Genomic DNA, 18,764 nt, shown 5'->3' with positions numbered 1-18,764 from the left:
CCCATTACCCTAACGGGTATACTTTTTGCATCCCATACCCTTCCCATTTAATTCGCGGGTACCCTTACCCGTTAAGAATCAATAAATAAAAAAAATATTATAAATTTGATAACAACCCAAATTATTCTTGAATAAGGAATAAGGGAAAATTAATAGAAATAATGGCAAACCATTATTCTTTCTAAAAGAGATATTTATACATGATTAATGTGGAATTAATGATAATTAATGCAGGGGAGAATATGCAAATAATGAGGAAAAGGAAGAAGTCTCTAGCATTATGCCACGCCACGTGGACCATGGCGAGATACGCCATAACGAGATACGCCCGATGAGAGTGAGTAGCGGAGACCCGCCATAGCTCTCAAGGAGAGCGTACATACGCCTTGACGGATCAAAGAATACGAAAAGGGATATTCATCTTACTGACAGAATATTATCCCAAGGACCAAAAGGGATATTCACCTTGAGAACGCCGCAAGAAGAACCGGATGGCGGATCTCCACGGTTCAGCTCAGTGAGATCCGCTGGCGAACCTATGAGGCGAATCTCCTCTTTCACCTGATTCATCACAGTAACGGCTAACCGCCGACTCGGCCATAAAGACCATTAATGAGCTATCAATTAGCTAACCGCCAGGTTAAAGGTAACCAGTAATCGCCAGCTTAAAGGTAACCAGTAACCGCCATTAATGGAGCATTAATGGAGACCTTCTAGTTGCTGAAGGTTATGACTTCCTAGCTATATATAGCCTACATCCCTAGGCTATCAAGGTACACTTTTACTTACCCTTTGTCAATTCAGTTTGCTCTCTTGATCTTCCTTACTGACTTTGGCATCGGAGTGTCCCCGGCCGATCCCAACGGCGCCTCACAGGGAAGTGCTCCGATCAAGGATTTTTCCCCGAGTTATCAATTGGTGCGGTGAGCGTGGATCTCTAACAAACAGAAGATCACAAAATCTTGATTGTATAGAGTTTCACAAAGAACAAAACAATGGAGTCAACGGAATAGAAATCACAATCTCAAACTTTGGCTCAATCAGTACAACAAATCTATCCAAATATACAGTTCTCCATATATTGGTGGGCAAGAGTTTTCTACATTGAATCTGGAATTTTATGATGAAAAAGATAAGTTTCCTCCCCTTTCTTATTCCATTTTTAATTAAAGAAAATTGAGATCCCTCACTCTTATAAAGTGCTATGAATATCATTACATGTTATTATGATAAATCTAATAAACTGTGAAAGATGAAGTCATAAACACAAATCTTTCATTAAATCTTGCATGCTTACTATGCCCTCATATTTTTATGCATGACAAGTGTAATATGATATTATCATTGAATTAGTATAAACGCATGTATAAGACCCGTAATCTTGGGATTTACAAAAAAAATCATCCATTCAATGTGATTTTGTCATTTGATATTAAAATATCATAAAAGGGCTCATGTAATTACAAATGATTTAAATCTGGTCGATCTTTTGGATGAACATGCATATAACTATTAGAAGAAATTACAAAAAAATCATATTTGGTTTTTCCTTGTACTATTCACCATCTATATATGGCTTTTCTCCTATATAGTACTTTTAATATCAAAAATTCATATTTTTGAATATTGTTTTGTCAAACAGTTATTTCATTCCCTTTTTTACAAGGATGTGTCTATTCATATAAAAACTGTTTATTTGACATTGTTAGAATTTCTGTTACCAACACAAGATACTTGAAAATATTGAGTCTATTTGTAATTATCCTGTAATTGTCCCTAACTATTAAGGCCATTATGGGCTGATGAATTACCAAATTGGATAAACAAAACTTTCATGTCCTGAGCTAACTACAAAATAGTGCAAGTGTCGGTTTCGGATCAGAACATTAATTTATGCGAAATTCTTAAGATATACATGAGAATTCCTTAAAAATTGGAGGATTGTATGTGAAGGTATGTGAGAGTGAATTTTGAGTAATTTTCCTTACACTCCAAATTGGAGGAGAATCATGGTACATGTATTTTTCTTCCAAAATTACCCTTTCTCTTTTATTTTATTCGTACAAATGAAATGATATAAGAGTAATTTTATATATAACTATATTATTATATCATCACTTACCTTTCTTTAATTACACCTCATTCAAATGAGGCTTTAATGATCTCTAAATGCCATTAATGTATGGATGCACAATATTAATTGCAAGTAAATAGCAACTATGTAAGATATCTTACCCAATATAGAATGTCATAACTTTTATGACGTTTAAAATAAATATGCTATCTTAGATATTAATGCGCATTGAAATACAAAAGGACATTATTCTTAAACCATTCTCATTATGGTTATTTATTAAGAATTCATTATGATATTCATGTGCAGTAGCAATCTTTATGGTTATGACCGTTATACGTGATATTATTATTAAAACAAGCACGATTAAAATTCTATTATGAATTTGTTTGACATATAATATTTACTCGATTTTATCCTTTGACTAAGTTCATTCTAGAGTCAGGGACCAACGCGAAGGAATTATTAAGTTGATTCCAAGATGAATTAAAAATTCCATAAAGAGACATTGCATCATACATGATATTTTCCAACAAGGCAAATGCAAACATTCTTTTGCTATGAAGTATGTTCCATGGATCAAGCCATTGATCCCCAAGGTAAGTGAATATAGCTTTTATGACTTACCACAATCTTTTAATAATGGACATAGCATGCCCCACTTCTGGAGTTCTTTCAGTGCTAACCCACAGGTACAAGGGAGTTGCTAATACTACAACCAGTGCAAACACTGATATGAAAAATAAAGCTCAATCCAAAGAAGTGTATATGCAGAGTCACTTCAGAAAAATTCCTTGACTATGTCATTGGCCAAAAAGGAGTTAGAGCAAATCCAGATAAAATAAAAAACCTTGCGAGGAAAAAGGTGAAAAGAGCGCCTAAATAAAAGCCATGCGAGGAAAAAGGTGAAAAGAGCGCCTAAATGAAAACCCCACAATGGGTGAGAAAGATCCAGAGGTTGAACGTGCGGATCATCATACTAGAAATATTGTCAACAAGCATATCAAGGTATAAAACAATTCCTAGCAGAACCACCCTTGATGAGCAGACCAATCTGAAGGGGAGACCTGCATTTGTATCAATCTATCATGGATAAAGATATGTGCACCGTGGTTATTTAAGAAGAAGAAGGTCAGCAGTTCTCCATCTATTATGTTAGCAAAATGTTGAAGGATGCGGAGACAAGATATCAGAAGTTAGATAAAATGGCTCCCACGGTTGTGACAACATCCATCCGCGTTAAACCATATCTCCAAGCATAACCTCAACATGATCGAGATCAAGATCAAGAACCGGCTTCACCATCATGATTCAATATTGAACACACGAATGATGAGATTGAAAGGCGAGTGCATGCCGCTCTATATAGACAAGAGAACAATGTAGAAAGGTACGCCATCAAGTTAACATGAATTCGCCATTCACAGCACGGATCCTAGGGTACGAAGCGGACAGAATGTTTAAAGCTTCCAACTTGCCACAATATAAAAGAAAAGATTCAATATAAGCGGGACATTACATATCCCGAACCCAAAGGAGGGGAGCATGTAACCGTTGGAAGAAACGCCAAAGCGTACTACAGGTTGGCCACCACATTGGTTGGCCACCACACTGAAGCTTGCTGGGAGCTGGCAAACTAGATAGCTTTGTCCAGAATAACAAATAACAAGACGACAAGCAGGAGACAGATCCCAAAAATAAATTCAAAAGTGTCATTAATGTCATAGCAGATGGACCAGTGTATCAGCCACCCGTGGAAAAAGCAAAAATATTCGCTCTGGATAAAACATCCCTCCATTGCTCCTTTTGCAGAAATAGGTCCAGTAATCTCTCCACATGCAGATGCATTGGTAGTAACAATGGCGATTCAAGGATGGGAGATAAAATAAAGCGAGTAAAGACACGGGCAGTTCTCGCAATGTCATCACCAAAGGTGCATTCGCCAAACTAAAGGTTGATCCGATCCAAATAGAAACAACCATTGTTGACACCATTGGAGTGACGGGTCACACTATCCAGACCAAGGGCCAGAGGTTGCAGCCCTAATTTCCATCCGTCGTCTGACAATGTACATTCCCACCAGCAAAAGAGGAGTAATGATTAGCGGGAACCAAAAGGTGGCTAAAGAGACTTATACTCGGAGTCACTATCAATCCGCCCACAATCCAAATAGGATGAAACTTTTAGTGCTGATATACGCCCAGTGGCTGGCGAATGAAAAGTTCCACAGGCGGATCAATTACCTCAAAGATAGGACAATTGATCCCATCACGGGCGGATCCCCTTTCCACAAAGATAAGAAGCACAGACCCTCAGGAGCTTTCAAATGAGCTCAACTCTCTCCTCAAAGACAGGAAAAGGATTGACCACCATCAAAAGCGGGTTAAAATCGTCTCAAACATGAGATCATTACACCCTCAACTTTCTCCTCAAAGATAGGAGAACATTCTCATGGGCGGATCCATCTTTAGATGATCACCATTCGAGAAAGAGTTAAAACATTCCTTGGACGCAAGGACTTTACACTCTCTCACTCCCTTCCCAAAGAAGGGTTCACAAGTCCTACGGGCGGATCGCTTCACCTCAAAGATAGGTAGCAAGTTGATCCCCTAGGCAGCTTTACTTCCTCTAGAAGGAATAGAACAACTTCTAAACCTTCACAAAGGTTCACACATTGGGGTACGACTGGCCACCTACCCTAAACAATCGGAGAAATTCTAAACCAGATTCTAGAAAATTACTTGCTAAAAGATATAATGCATTAGTAAAAATAGTTCTGGAAAGCAAAGGGTTCATCCAACTAATGAAGCCTCGTCTTCATCTCCAAGTAATGAAGCCTCGTCTTCATCTCCAAGTAATGAAGCCTCGTCTTCATCTCCAAGTAATGAAGCCTCTTCTTCTTTCAATTCATGAAGCCTCGTCTTCATCCAATTCATGAAGCATCGTCTTCATCCAATTCATGAAGCCTCGTCTTCATCCAATCAATGAAGCCTCGTCTTCATCCAATTAATGAAATCTCGTCTTTATCCAAACAATGAAGTCTCGTTTTCATCAAAGTAATGAATCCGCATCTTCATCATAGAAATAACAAAGTCTCGCCTCCATAAAATGCACAAAAGTCCCTAAACGGCTGATCATTCTTACTGATCCCTAAGTGCGGGTCATTCTCCTCAATATGGCAGAACTGAACAAAAGAAGTCCCTAAGGCGAATCATAATCCTATGTCGTAGGAACAAATGGTCCCATAAAGGGCGGGTTATTCCCTTTCTAAAGGAAATATAACTCTCAAGAAGCCCCTAGAGGCTAACAATGGATACGGTTGGCCACCTATCCACGAAGAAGCAAAATCCCCTAAAAGCGTATCATATCCATATATGATCCCACATAGGGCGGATCTTGTTCATAAGATCCCGCATAAGGAAGCCCCAAAGGCGCATCATTTCCATATATGATCCCCCATCTAGGGCGGGTCCACTTTCCTCCAAGATAGAAAAATAAAACACCATTTAGACAGCCCTAAAGAGCTTTTTATACCTTTAGGGGGGGCTTCTGATAACAACCCAAATTATTCTTGAATAAGGAATAAGGGAAAATTAATAGAAATAATGGCAAACCATTATTCTTTCTAAAAGAGATATTTATACATGATTAATGTGGAATTAATGATAATTAATGCAGGGGAGAATATGCAAATAATGAGGAAAAGGAAGAAGTCTCTAGCATTATGCCACGCCACGTGGACCATGGCGAGATACGCCATAACGAGATACGCCCGATGAGAGTGAGTAGCGGAGACCCGCCATAGCTCTCAAGGAGAGCGTACATACGCCTTGACGGATCAAAGAATACGAAAAGGGATATTCATCTTACTGACAGAATATTATCCCAAGGACCAAAAGGGATATTCACCTTGAGAACGCCGCAAGAAGAACCGGATGGCGGATCTCCACGGTTCAGCTCGGTGAGATCCGCTGGCGAACCTATGAGGCGAATCTCCTCTTTCACCTGATTCATCACAGTAACGGCTAACCGCCGACTCGGCCATAAAGACCATTAATGAGCTATCAATTAGCTAACCGCCAGGTTAAAGGTAACCAGTAACCGCCAGCTTAAAGGTAACCAGTAACCGCCATTAATGGAGCATTAATGGAGACCTTCTAGTTGCTGAAGGTTACGACTTCCTAGCTATATATAGCATACATCCCTAGGCTATCAAGGTACACTTTTACTTACCCTTTGTCAATTCAGTTTGCTCTCTTGATCTTCCTTACTGACTTTGGCATCGGAGTGTCCCCGGCCGATCCCAACGGCGCCTCACAGGGAAGTGCTCCGATCAAGGATTTTTCCCCGAGTTATCAAAATTTAACAAACTATAAATTTAATAAATCATCAATCCAAAATTTGAATAAATTGAACATTAATTAATAAGGATAGAATAGCTTAGTGATATCACTCAATTGTTGAAAAATAAATGGTTGGGGTTTAAATTTCACGTCTTACATCTAAAAAACAATGATATTTATTAATATAAATTTTTTTTATGACGGGTAACGGGTACCGGGTACCCTAGGGGGTATTCCCATACCCGTCCCATTACCCTAACGGATAATGGTTTTGATCCCATACCCGTTCCATACCCTTTTATACAGGGTACGGGTAGTCCCAATAGGGTCGGGTAGTGCCGGGTACCCGCGGGCACACTACCCGTTGTCATCCCTACCTGGAACATACGTGGAACATGCCTCACCATACTCCATTAGCTCTCCCTTTTAGACTTTTTATAGTTTTCTTTTTGTTCATTTCCTTTCTACCTTTGTAACTGATTCTAGTTTTTATTTCAAAGTTTATTCTCACTTCATATTTTCTTCTCTTTACTTTAGTTATGTTTTCTATTAAATTTCTTATTTTCTTTCCATCTACCATGAACTAACTCCTCCATAGCTAGAGCTATGGCGGATCCTAATCGAAGTAGATGATTTACTTGTAATCCAATTTCAAGTTCATAATTTATTAATTAGAGAATTAAATTATGGAGCTTAATTTTCTAGTTAGATATTTGGCCAATATTTAGCTAAATTACAATTAATGATTTTGGTTGACCGACACTAAGATAATTAATGGAATTACATAGTTTAGACTTGTGTCTATGCGGTGCGGTTTTTTATTAGTTTCACGACTTAACTTTGGGGTTATTTAAGAGAACTCAATGCTTTCATTATACCTTTATTTTTGACTGGACCAAAGCTAGGGTAATTGTATGTGAAATAGGATTAATCTTATCTGGACCAAAGCTTGGTTAATTGCTTTACGAAATAATCACCGTCTCTAGATTAAAACTTAAGAACTTGGATAGGATTATTATGTGGATTATATACATTAGATTAGGTGAAGTCTTGCTCTAGTGATTTACATCATATTTAAATCCATTTTGTTTCTTTATTTGTTTACTTCATTTAATTGTTTTAAATTCATTAGTTTAGTATCTCAAACAATTCAAGTTTTGATTGCTTAGATAATAGGAATTCACAAAAATCAATAGATATAAACACAATCCTCGTGGGAACGATACTTTACTTACTACTTATTACTTGATCACGATAAGGTGCACTTGCCTTTAGGTTGCTAGTTACATATTTCGAGCATCACCTACATATTGAGTACACCTACTTCGTCAATTCCAATATACTTTATGCTTTTTGACGTAAACATTTTCCTCAATTGCTTAAACAGACATAAAAATCTAAGGGGCATGAAGTGCTACATTTAGTGAATTGGTGAGATAATAGAATGCACCATATGAATTGAGGGGGCTAATCAATGTCATGTAGACACATTAAGGGGCACAAAGTGTTACATTTGTTGAATTTAGAGGTTGATATGTTCGCCACTAAGCAGAGAGAGATAAGCGACAAAATGAGACAAGTTCAAGGGACGATGGAGGTATTAAGTCATCTTTTTAATTGCTCCAAATCGTTGCCTTTCGAGATAAATAGTTACGAAATAATTTTGGCAGAAAATTTTAATTTGCAAACTATACAAACCACATGATTAAATTACAATAATGGTACCTGAACTATACTCGAGTTCACACTTTAATACCTGAATTACATTTTGCCCATTAAAATATACTTGAAGTAACGATGACCTGAGAATTTAATACGTTTAGTCAGTCACTAACCGGGTCAAAGCGAGTTTTGACCAATTTTAATTAAAATTTTGACTAAATTTTCTCTTTTATCTCTCTATTTCATTCTCTGTTGTCTCTCTTTTCCATTCTCATGAATCCTGAAGTGATGCTGAGGACGATTTTTTTACTCCATTTTTGAATTGGGATGAACTTGGAGGAGATGGAGATTTTGTAGAGAGATGTCTTTTTATTCTATTCATGTTTCTTGGCACTGGATAGGGTGAAACCCAATAGAAGAATCAGAAAGTACAAATTTGAAGAGAAAGAAAAAGAGAGAAATAGAAGAGAGAGAGACAGGTTCAAAGGAGATAGCGGGTCTTTTCGACTTTCAATTAAAATTATCAAATAAATGGTCAAATTTGAATTGACCGGTCAGTGCCGGTTAAAACTACTAAATTTTCCAGTCATCTATACTTAGGATATATTTTGAGACAAAATGTAATCCAAATATAAAGTGTGAATTCAGATATCTTTGGTGTAATTTACTCCAAACCGCATACCATACTTGCTAGTTTTTAAACTATGGGACTACATTTACAAAAATATTAAATCAGAATGACTTCTTTTTTTTTTACTTTCGGGTTTTCTTTATCAAATTTTCAACACAAAGACTTAGCATATAACTATGTTCGGATAGAGAGTACCCGAGGGACACAACAATAATCTACTCGACAGAACCATGATCTACTCTAAACCCGTGATTGATAATTTTTCAATTCTCATTCTCGTCCCAAAATCCTTTTATATATAATTCCATTAGACTGACGGTACATTGTCATCCCCAGCGCCCACAAATAGGTAATGTGCAAAAAAAAAGTGACTAGTAAATAAGCTAAATTCTATCTTTTTGCCGAAAATGTAACAGTAGAAAGAAGAAAATGAAACAAAGGAAAAATGCTAGTAGCATATAGCAAGTTTTCAGAACTCTTGGGGGCAGAAGATGGGGTTAGTGTTTAAATTAAAATGGCTCAAATTCAATTTTATCGATTTCAAAAGATACTGGAAACATGATATGGCTTCCATGTCAGCCACACTTCAATCAGATCGTTGAAGTGGCCGACATGTGGCAACCATATATGCTGTAAAAAGCTAAACATTTTAATATATCGATATTTTTTAATAAAAATCATTGACACGTGCGGTGTCTTTTTACTCTTGAAGTCGTCAGAGTGATTTTATTGAGACAAAAATCAAAGTTAAATGATTTTATTAAGACAAATTGAAGTTTAACGACCATTTTGAGACAACCATGAATACACAAGTTGTTGGTTGCAGGTGTTTCATAGTCCCAGCTGCTTCATCCACAAGGACCATTTCACAGCCTCCAAATATTTATCATTCCTTTGCAAAGCAGTTATCAAATTGGTGTATGTTACCTTATCTGCTTCTATCCCTTCTTCTCTCATTTCCTTCACCAAATCAATAGCATCTTCAACCATTCCAGCAATCCCGTACGCCTTTATCAACGTATTATAGCTGTACAAATCCGGTCCTAATCCGCTTTCTCTCAATTCTCTCAGAACATCTGCAACTTCATCAATCCATCCTTTCTCTCCATATATGTTCATCATTATGTTGTATGTATAATGGTCCCAACTGCATCTTGCTTGCTTCATTCTCTCCAACACATTTCTAAAACTCTCCATTTGACCTTCTTTTCCATACGCATCCAACATACAATTGTACGCTTCAAGGGAAACTGAAAAACCGTGAATTTTCATATTCTGTACAGTTGATGCCATGTTCATGTAGTCCTTGTTCTGTCCATATGCGGCAATGATAGTATTGTACGAGATCACATCGACCAAGCCTCGTTTTCGTGCCATCCAGAATAATTCCCTGGCCTTCCTGAAAAGCTTAGCTTTTCCATAAACGTCAAGCATCACATTAAAAGTAATAGTGTTCGGTGAAAAACCGCGGTGAAGCATCTCACTGAAAAGCCTCGAGAGTTCATCAACTGGTAGAGCACGAGCACAACAGTTTATGAGACAGTTATATAGTTCTTGATCCCAAGTAACTCCACTTCTCAAGATTTCATAATACAGATTTGTTAGCTTGCTTGTCTTTCCGCATTGTTGATATACTCGGAGCATGTCACGGTACAGATAAATATCCGGAGTTATGTCCTTTTGCTTCTCTATTTCTTCTAGAACAGCGCAAGCATCTTTCAGTGATCCAGCTTTTATGTACATCCTTACAACAACACTAAAACCAATCAGGTCTATGGAAGTCCCGGAAGATTTGAGTTTCAGATAGAGCTTCTCCCCTTCAGAAAAAAGACCGAGGGAACTGTAAATGTCGATCATTGTACACGAGATGTGCACGTTCGGCTTACTGTCAGACTTGGGCATTTGAGTGTATATCTCAACAGCGTTTTCAAGACGACCCAACTCCTTGCAGGAACAAATTAGTAAATGATACAAGTTGTCCTGGAAAAAAGGATCATTCCATGTTTTGTCCCCCAAAACTTTCAACGCATCATCGATCAATCCGTGTTTCACATAAACCATGACTACAATGGAGCAAGAAGTCTGGTTTACAAGAACATGTTCATAAAAAGAAGCTCTCAAAAGGAGAGGGACTTTACTAATCCTTCCAGCCTTCTCATATGCTTTCAGCAGAATCCCAAGGATCGACGGGTATTGGCATCCGATTTCTAGCATATCATCAACGGTTCTGATAGCACCTTCTTCATCCCCGTGTTTAGCTTGTAAGTTTATCATAGTGTACAAGTTAGACGAGTTAGGCTTAAATCCTGACCGCTTGAGCTCCTTATAATACCATTCTGCCTCCTTATAATTATCCGTTCGACCCCAACCTTCGATCATTGAACGATAAGTTGTTTCATTAGGCTGTAACCCAACATTCAGGATTTCCGCAAAAACACGTTGAGCAGCAACCATGTTCGATAACTTTCCATATCCGGTTATGAGTGTATTATATGCAACAACATCGGGTGGAAACTTGGCTTCTTGCATAGCAACCAACACCTTCTCAGCTTCTCCTAAATGGCCTCTCTGACTATAAGCATTGAGCAGAACTAACCAGTTCCCTAGATTCAAAACCACTTTATCCTCTCTCATTAAGCCAATAACCTCTTCTGCTTTTTCGTACAAACGCAAACGGGTATAGATGGTAATCATGGCAGAGTATGCTGATTTACATATGATCCGGAAACTCCTCATTTGAGCAAACACAAACTCTGCCTCCTCAACATTTGAACCCTTTTGGTAAAGCCCCATTAGCACACCAAAGGTAGCAATGTTGGGTCGAACACCGAATTCTAACATCATTAGAAACCATTTGGCAGCAAACTTCATATTCCCCCTTTTAGAACAAGCAAATATGAGAGTGTTAAAAACCCTGAAATCTAGCTCACTCCTACAGCTATCTTTCACTTCCCTAATTATCATCTCTGCAGTCTCCCAGTCTTGTCTCCTACCCAGAACCCCAAGAACTAAATTATAAGCAGTCACATTCTTTTGTAGCTTCCCATTGTTTCTCATCCATTCAAAGAATGCCAAAGTGTTATCATCGCTACCACAACTCTCAAGTCGTTTCAAAATGCAATTACATTGTTCTAGGCCCAAGTTTTTAGACTCAATAAAGGAGTAATTAACATCCAATTCATCATTATGCACAAAAAATTCCTCACTTTCTAGTTCACTACCACTCCCTTTGTAACTTGAACTATTACCCACTTGTTTTTTTTTCGCTTTCTTTTTAACACCCTTGTATTTCTTCCTGATACCGCGTTTAAAATCCTGATTTTGCTCAATCAAACCCTCATTTATGGTTTCAGGAATTATATCGGGGGTTGCGGATGAAAAATCCCGCTCAGACAGCTCAGTTTCGATTGGAGAGATCTTAACGGGACTGGATTTATTCGAAGTAGTGATTGTGCAAGACCCAGTTGAAGGAAGAAAACGAGAAATGGGAAAAGGTGAGGTATGAGGGGGGAATTGAAGTGGGTTTTTACAGAAATTGGATTTCTTTGAATCTAAAGAAATGTATAATCTAATTGATGCCATGGAATGAAGAGGTTGAAAGATAAGAAATCAAATTAGGGACTGAGATATGGCATACCTTTTGGAAGGCGGTTGGCTGGAGAGAGAGAGAGAATGGATGTTGAACCAGTGGAGAGTAACGGCCAAATGATATCTAAAATGTTCTTTCCTAAGATATTTTAATATGTTTTATCAAAAAAAGATATTTTAATGTGGAATAAATTACATCCCTCAACTTTTCCCATTATTTTCATTATAACCCCTAAATTTTAAAATAGTACATTATGACTCCTGAATTACTGCACATCAAGTTATTTTACTGATAACCCATGTAAAAGTTCAAAAATTAAAGCAGCTACAAACCGTCTTCCCCATAAAACCATCTATTTGGATCTAAATCATAGATTTACGAACTTGCTCTCTAGATAATTATTAACTTTAACTAAACAACGTCTAAATAACCTCCAAACAAAAAGGTTCAAAGAATTGATGATCACACCTTTCAAATTGATAATCATTATAAACGTGTCTTTTATTTTATTTTATTTATAATACATAACTATTTATGAGATTAATATGTTTCTGCAGAAGAACGTGTGGGGTATTTGGTCAAGTTGCCGGAAAAAAAAGATGATAAAGTATGTAGGGGCAGCAATATGTTGTTCGTATTTCCCTGTGGATAATCACACCTTTCAAATCGATGATCGGGTAAAGGGGGGACTTGTTGATTTAAATGCAGGAACATGTACGTGCAGGAAATGGCAACTAGCCCAATTTCCATGTGAACACGTATGCAAAGTTGCTTCCAAACATAGGATGGATAACGCCTATAGGTGGGTGCATCGTTACTACACCAACGAGTCACTTAAGTTGGCATAGGGTGAGTCGATATATCCACTTGGTCACCAATCAGAATGGAAAGTGAATGAGATTCCTATGAAGGTGCTTCCTCCTAAGAAGGAGGGGCGGTCTGCTGGTCGACCAAAAGGTCAGAAAAGAAGGTCATCCGTGGGTGAAGATGTAATTCGCACAAGGTATAGCAGATGCGGGAGCATCGGTCATAATCGTTTGAATTGTCCATCCATGCTTCCAAACACTACACGGCTTCCTAGTGTAATCTCAAGTTCAGCAAGTTGTTCTAACACTACTACCTCGAAGCATTTATGATCGAGTTGATTAATATCATTTGCCCTTAACATTGTGCTTGTTTTAAGACTTTATGATTCTATGGGGCAACCAACTTTACCTTGTATTCTATTTGTCCTTAACAAGGTTGTTTACATGCGGTTCAGAAAATTCATTGCTGAATACTGCTTGTCGCATTTGAGCGCATTCCAATCAAATGCGACAAGGTTGTTTACAAACCTCGTCGCATTTGAGTGTTGAATGCGCTCAAATGCGGTTCAGAAAATTCCTTGCTGAATACTACTTGTCGCATTTGAGCGCATTCCAATCAAATGCGACAAGGTTGTTTACAAACCTCGTCGCATTTGAGTGTTGAATGCGCTCAAATGCGGTTCAGAAAATTCCTTGCTGAATACTACTTGTCGCATTTGAGCGCATTCCAGTCAAATGCGACAAGGTTTTTAAATAAGAACATAGAACACAATAGGATTACATAAATAAAACATAATATATAACAAAAAACATGCTATTACAGTATCATTTGAAATCTAACAACCGTCCATGAAACAACTCAACTGCAAGGCGCAAACGGAAGAAAGTGCCATCCGTAGAGTTGTATGGATATACATATGAGTCATCATGCGGGAGATCATGTAATCCACTTAAGAATTGTGCGTTTATGCAAGTCCAAATACCATAGTCATTTGAGCCGGACATTTATTGTGGCACCCCTGGAACTCTACTCCAAGTGATCATCCGTCTCACATTTTCACGTCCATCTACAAAATAGCCGCTCAATTCCATGACTCTAACAATGACTTGTAAGGGTGTTTGGAGGAACGCATCCAAAGGTTGCTCCGACATGCTTGAGATAAGACTGTCATATATGTTTAGGTGCATAAATCGCAACTCTAACACTCCTAGGATCCAATGCTCTTGCTTGTAGTTGATCGGAATGAACACTCTTTTCACTGTGTGCCAAGGGCGAACAAAATTATCTGCATCACCTTTTACTCTTTGTACGAAATAGTCTTCACTATCCCACCCTGGTTCATTGAGCCCCAACACATACATGGTTTGGCCTATTAATCCAACAAAATCTGTATCAACTATAGTCCATTCTGCATCCACCTCAGATTGTACTGACTGTCGTCTTAGTAAATACAGCCAACCAGTGATATGCTGCAACAGTGATTATGTAAACCTTTAATACTATAGTAAAAGACAAATAATTACAAATGAAAAGGGTATATTAGATGGATTAATGTTACCTCATTGCAGATATACGTCCCCTCAAGCCGAAGGGTATTGAAAAACTTTGCATCAAGTCGGTACATATCTAAACCATCCAAACGTATTCCCTCAGTTGATTCAGGCCCGTTGAGCCACGCATCTAGCTCCTCTATCAAATATGCATATATTCGGTGGCGCTGACCATCAACATTACAAATAACTGGTCTTTCCTCAAACCCGCCAATGTATTGGCCACCATATAAGGCTAATGGATCGGTGTACTGTGATGGATCGGTGAACGGTGAATTCAAATACTTGCTCATCTTAGGAACCCGTTTACCTTTTCTACGTACTCTCCCTCTACCTCTAACTGTGCCTCCACCCCGGGTTGGAACTTTACCTCCTCGGGTTGGACCCTTATCTTCACCTTTCCCAGTCCCTCTACCCCTCATTTGACCTTTATCTTCTTTTATGGCAACCACCTACAAAAGGAAAAACATGGTAATGAGCTTATCTCCTTGAAGCTGTAATGCAATAGCCTGTCGCATTGGAGGTGAATGCGCTCCAATGCGACAAACTTTAAGGTAAATGCGCTCCAATGCGACAAGCTTTAAGGTAATACCTTGTCGCATTTGAGCGCATTCCACAACAAAATGCGACCCAGAGATACGATTTCATGTATAAATTCAACCAACTTCTACCTTTTGGACTTCTTGGACTTGCTGCAACTTTGGTGCAACTTCTTTGACTTGTTCTTTTGGCACTTCATGGACAACCTCCCCTAATTGGGCAACTTCCTCAGGAACAGAATCATCAAGATGGACAACTTCATCGGGCACAGAATCGTCTAATACGACAATAACACTCTGAACTTCCTCTCGATTTCCACCTCTATTAACCTCATCTCCCTTGGTCAAATCATCTTGAACCATATCTGCCTCCTTCTGAATGTTTGCCTCCTTCTGAACGTTTCCATCTTTACTTGGCTCCTCCTGAACCATAATAGCTGCCTCTTGCTCCTTTCCATCTTTACTTGGCTCCTCTTGGACCATGCCTACCTCCTCCCGAACAATACTGGTCTTAGCTCCTCATTCTCCTGATTAGTATTGGGTCGACCCATCGCCTTTAAGTCTTTTATATCCCCCTCAATCAATGATACCCGTTCCTCTAGGCTGCCCAACCTACTATCGACCTTGCTAAATTCTCCTTTGCACCACCTATGATGCCTATCAAGCACATCCACCAGAACTTTCTGAAGTTCATTTATCTCGGTCGTTTGTGACCGTGATGCAATGATATATCTATCAACTTCATCATCCCCTTCCTCATCATCTTCAGCTCCCTCACCACCCTCTTCATCATCACCTCCCTCTTCAGCATGTCCCTCCTCATCATCCCCCTCCTCCTCATCACCTTCCTTCTCCTCATCACCTTCCTCCTCCTCATCTTCCACCTTCTCCTTACCTTTCCCTATTTGGGCAAATATTGCATCTATATCAGCTTCCCGTCCTTCAACATGGTCCACCAAATACGTGTACCAATCGAACTCTTTCTCTTCATCCTCGACCAGAAGACGCGCGTTTGGAGGATCAGCAACCTTACATTGCAAAAAAATAGCAATGTATTGGTAAACAAATACAAAATAAATGGAAACATATAAATCTCATTCCACTTACAGAAAACGTTTCTCTGACTGTTTGGTTTGAGGGGACTATTCTCTGGGTCCATCTCAGCAAACGTGGAAGTGGGTTGCCATTTCTCCTGCTGTAATATGCATGAGTCACCTTCCACAACTCAAGAATCCAACTCTGCAAATAAGAGGTATCCCTTGATAAGCATTATAACCTTGTCGCATTCCATTTGAATGCGCTCGAATGCGACAAGGTTAGCAGCCCAACCTTGTCGCATTCTATTTGAATGCGCTCAAATGCGACAAGGTTAGCAACCCAACCTTGTCGCATTTGAGCGCATTCAATAATAAATGCGACACAGATGTAAGTTTGGTGATTGCATTCGGGCGCATTCATACACCAAACATATATACACAAATCATACGTCAAATGGAATACCGTATATAAAAATAAAAACCATACCTGGAATACGTGTGCAAATCCAATAATTTGATATGGAACACGTCCCCTATCTCCCGCTGCATTTGCCTTGACTGCCTTCATTCTTTTCCTAATGGCCCATTCCAATGTCATATCTGTCTCCTCCCAAGCCAACGTACCCCATGGAAACTCATTAAACAGTTTTGGATAATCTGCAAGATCCAAAACCCAATCCTTTGCATGCTTATCGTTAGCATTGTCCAGTACATTGCCATGCACAAAGTACAACATGGCAATCATCACAGCATCTTGGTCAAATCTGTCAGTCGCATCCTTCTTCTTCCATTCTACACTTTGCAAAACTTCGAAGAAGTTAATTGTCGTTATTGTCTTGTATTACTTGAAGTACTTCTTTCGCAACCTCTGCGGTATCTTTAATTCATATATTCTTTCCATGAATTCTCCCGTGTTTACCCCAAACCTTAAACCACTTATCAGGCCAAACTCCCAATCTCCAAACCTCATATCAACTCCCCTCACCCTGAACCACATCTCCATGTGTTTACTTTCTCTATGTTTAATCTCCCGCGATAGGACATGATGAACTATTGCAGAAGAGAAACCAGCAATCTTCATATCCAAATATTGACCAAAACATGTTTTTCTATAGATTTCTAACTGCTTTTCACTCAAGTACTTCTTTATCATGACCCCAGAATCCATATTAAACCTCACTGTTACTTGAGCATCCGAATCAGACGTCTTGGGATATTTGAAAATGGAACTATGTTTGCGCTTTTTGGCTTCCCTAGGATCATGTTGTAACAATTTAAAACATACACATATTAAATTCACTAACAAATCTGACATATTCTATGTATAATTCCTTGTTTTACTTACAATCTTGTCGCATTCTTCTGTGAATGCGCTCAAATGCGACAAGGTTTAAGGTAATAGCTTGTCGCATTTGAGCGCATTTAGGTAATAAATGCGACAGGTTTAACGTAATTGCTTGTCGCATTTGAGCGCATTTAGGTAACAAATGCGACAGGTTTACATACAGTTAATATGATCGCATTTGAGCGCATTTAGGTAACAAATGCGACCATATTTCCACGGTAGCCATTAACGTCGCATTCGAGCGCATTTAAGCTTCATTAATGGCGGAAACAACAAGGAAAAAGATGATGCATGCTTACCTTATGTTTCGTCCGTCCTTCCTCTTCGTTTGCCGCCTTCCATTTTCTCGCCATAACCTCCGCGCGCAGTAGATGAAAACGGGCCCGAGCCGAGGTAGGAGATGAAAATAAAAATGAAAATGCAGAAAAGAACGGACCAGATTATATATAGTGATGAATTCAAAATGTAAAATGCAATTGAAACGAACTGAAACTGAAGAAGATGAACCACAATGAAGTTGAATGGGAAAGGTCAAGTGAGGAAGTCGAAGTGGAAGCAGCGGGAGGTAGGAGATGAACCTTCAAACTAAAATAAGGGTAGTTTTGTCCAAAATGGGTTTAAATGTCTAATTTGGTAAAATGGAAGCAAGGTAGGTTAGATATGTAAATTGGGGTCCTTGATTGGGTTAGATTAGTAATTATCCCTTAAAAAAATTTAGAATATCATTTTCATCAATTCTACAATGGAGGAGATTAGTCATCTTAATCAATGGTAAAACATGTTATTATATTAATAAGATTGAAATTTTGTAGTGTTATAATATCTGGTTTTGAAATTTTGTATTATAATGAAAGTAAATGTAAAGTTTAGAACCATGGATGTAATTAACCCTTTTAATTTGGGGAAAATTACACAGAAATTCATCTTTTAAAAACTATTTACAACTATGTCAAGTCATAATTTTGGATTATGTCAAATTAGTAAAATCAGTACTTTTAATATATTTTAAAGATTAGAATTTATAAATTAGCAGTCTAGAATATATTTTCTAGAATTTATGATTTATGAATTGGAGTCTAGATTTTTAAATTAGGGTGTAAAATCATAATATATAGAGAATATATGACATATTAAAAATTAAGTTTGGTGATATGACTTAGTTGTAATTTTATACTTAATTATGATAT

At 38.2% G+C, this 18,764-nt stretch overlaps 1 protein-coding gene across 1 annotated transcript; it reads right to left on the bottom strand.

Moving 5' to 3' along the window:
- Positions 1-9,451: 9,451 nt before the first annotated feature.
- Positions 9,452-12,410, bottom strand: LOC136203163 (pentatricopeptide repeat-containing protein At4g30825, chloroplastic). The gene has a single exon (XM_065994245.1). It carries the CDS (start codon positions 12,290-12,292, stop codon positions 9,542-9,544), a length of 2,751 nt encoding a protein of 916 aa, XP_065850317.1. The 5' UTR covers positions 12,293-12,410; the 3' UTR covers positions 9,452-9,541.
- Between the last annotated feature and the right edge of the window lie 6,354 nt (positions 12,411-18,764).

Source organism: Euphorbia lathyris, chromosome 8 (assembly GCF_963576675.1).
Source record: "Euphorbia lathyris chromosome 8, ddEupLath1.1, whole genome shotgun sequence".
Taxonomy (NCBI): Eukaryota; Viridiplantae; Streptophyta; class Magnoliopsida; order Malpighiales; family Euphorbiaceae; genus Euphorbia; species Euphorbia lathyris.
The sequence above is the reverse complement of the archived record's forward strand: the minus strand, read 5'-3'. Positions and strand labels throughout refer to the sequence as shown.

Excerpts from the sequence above, each read along its gene's own strand:
- LOC136203163 (XM_065994245.1), bottom strand. The coding sequence starts at position 12,292 with ATGGCATCAATTAGATTATACATTTCTTTAGATTCAAAGAAATCCAAT.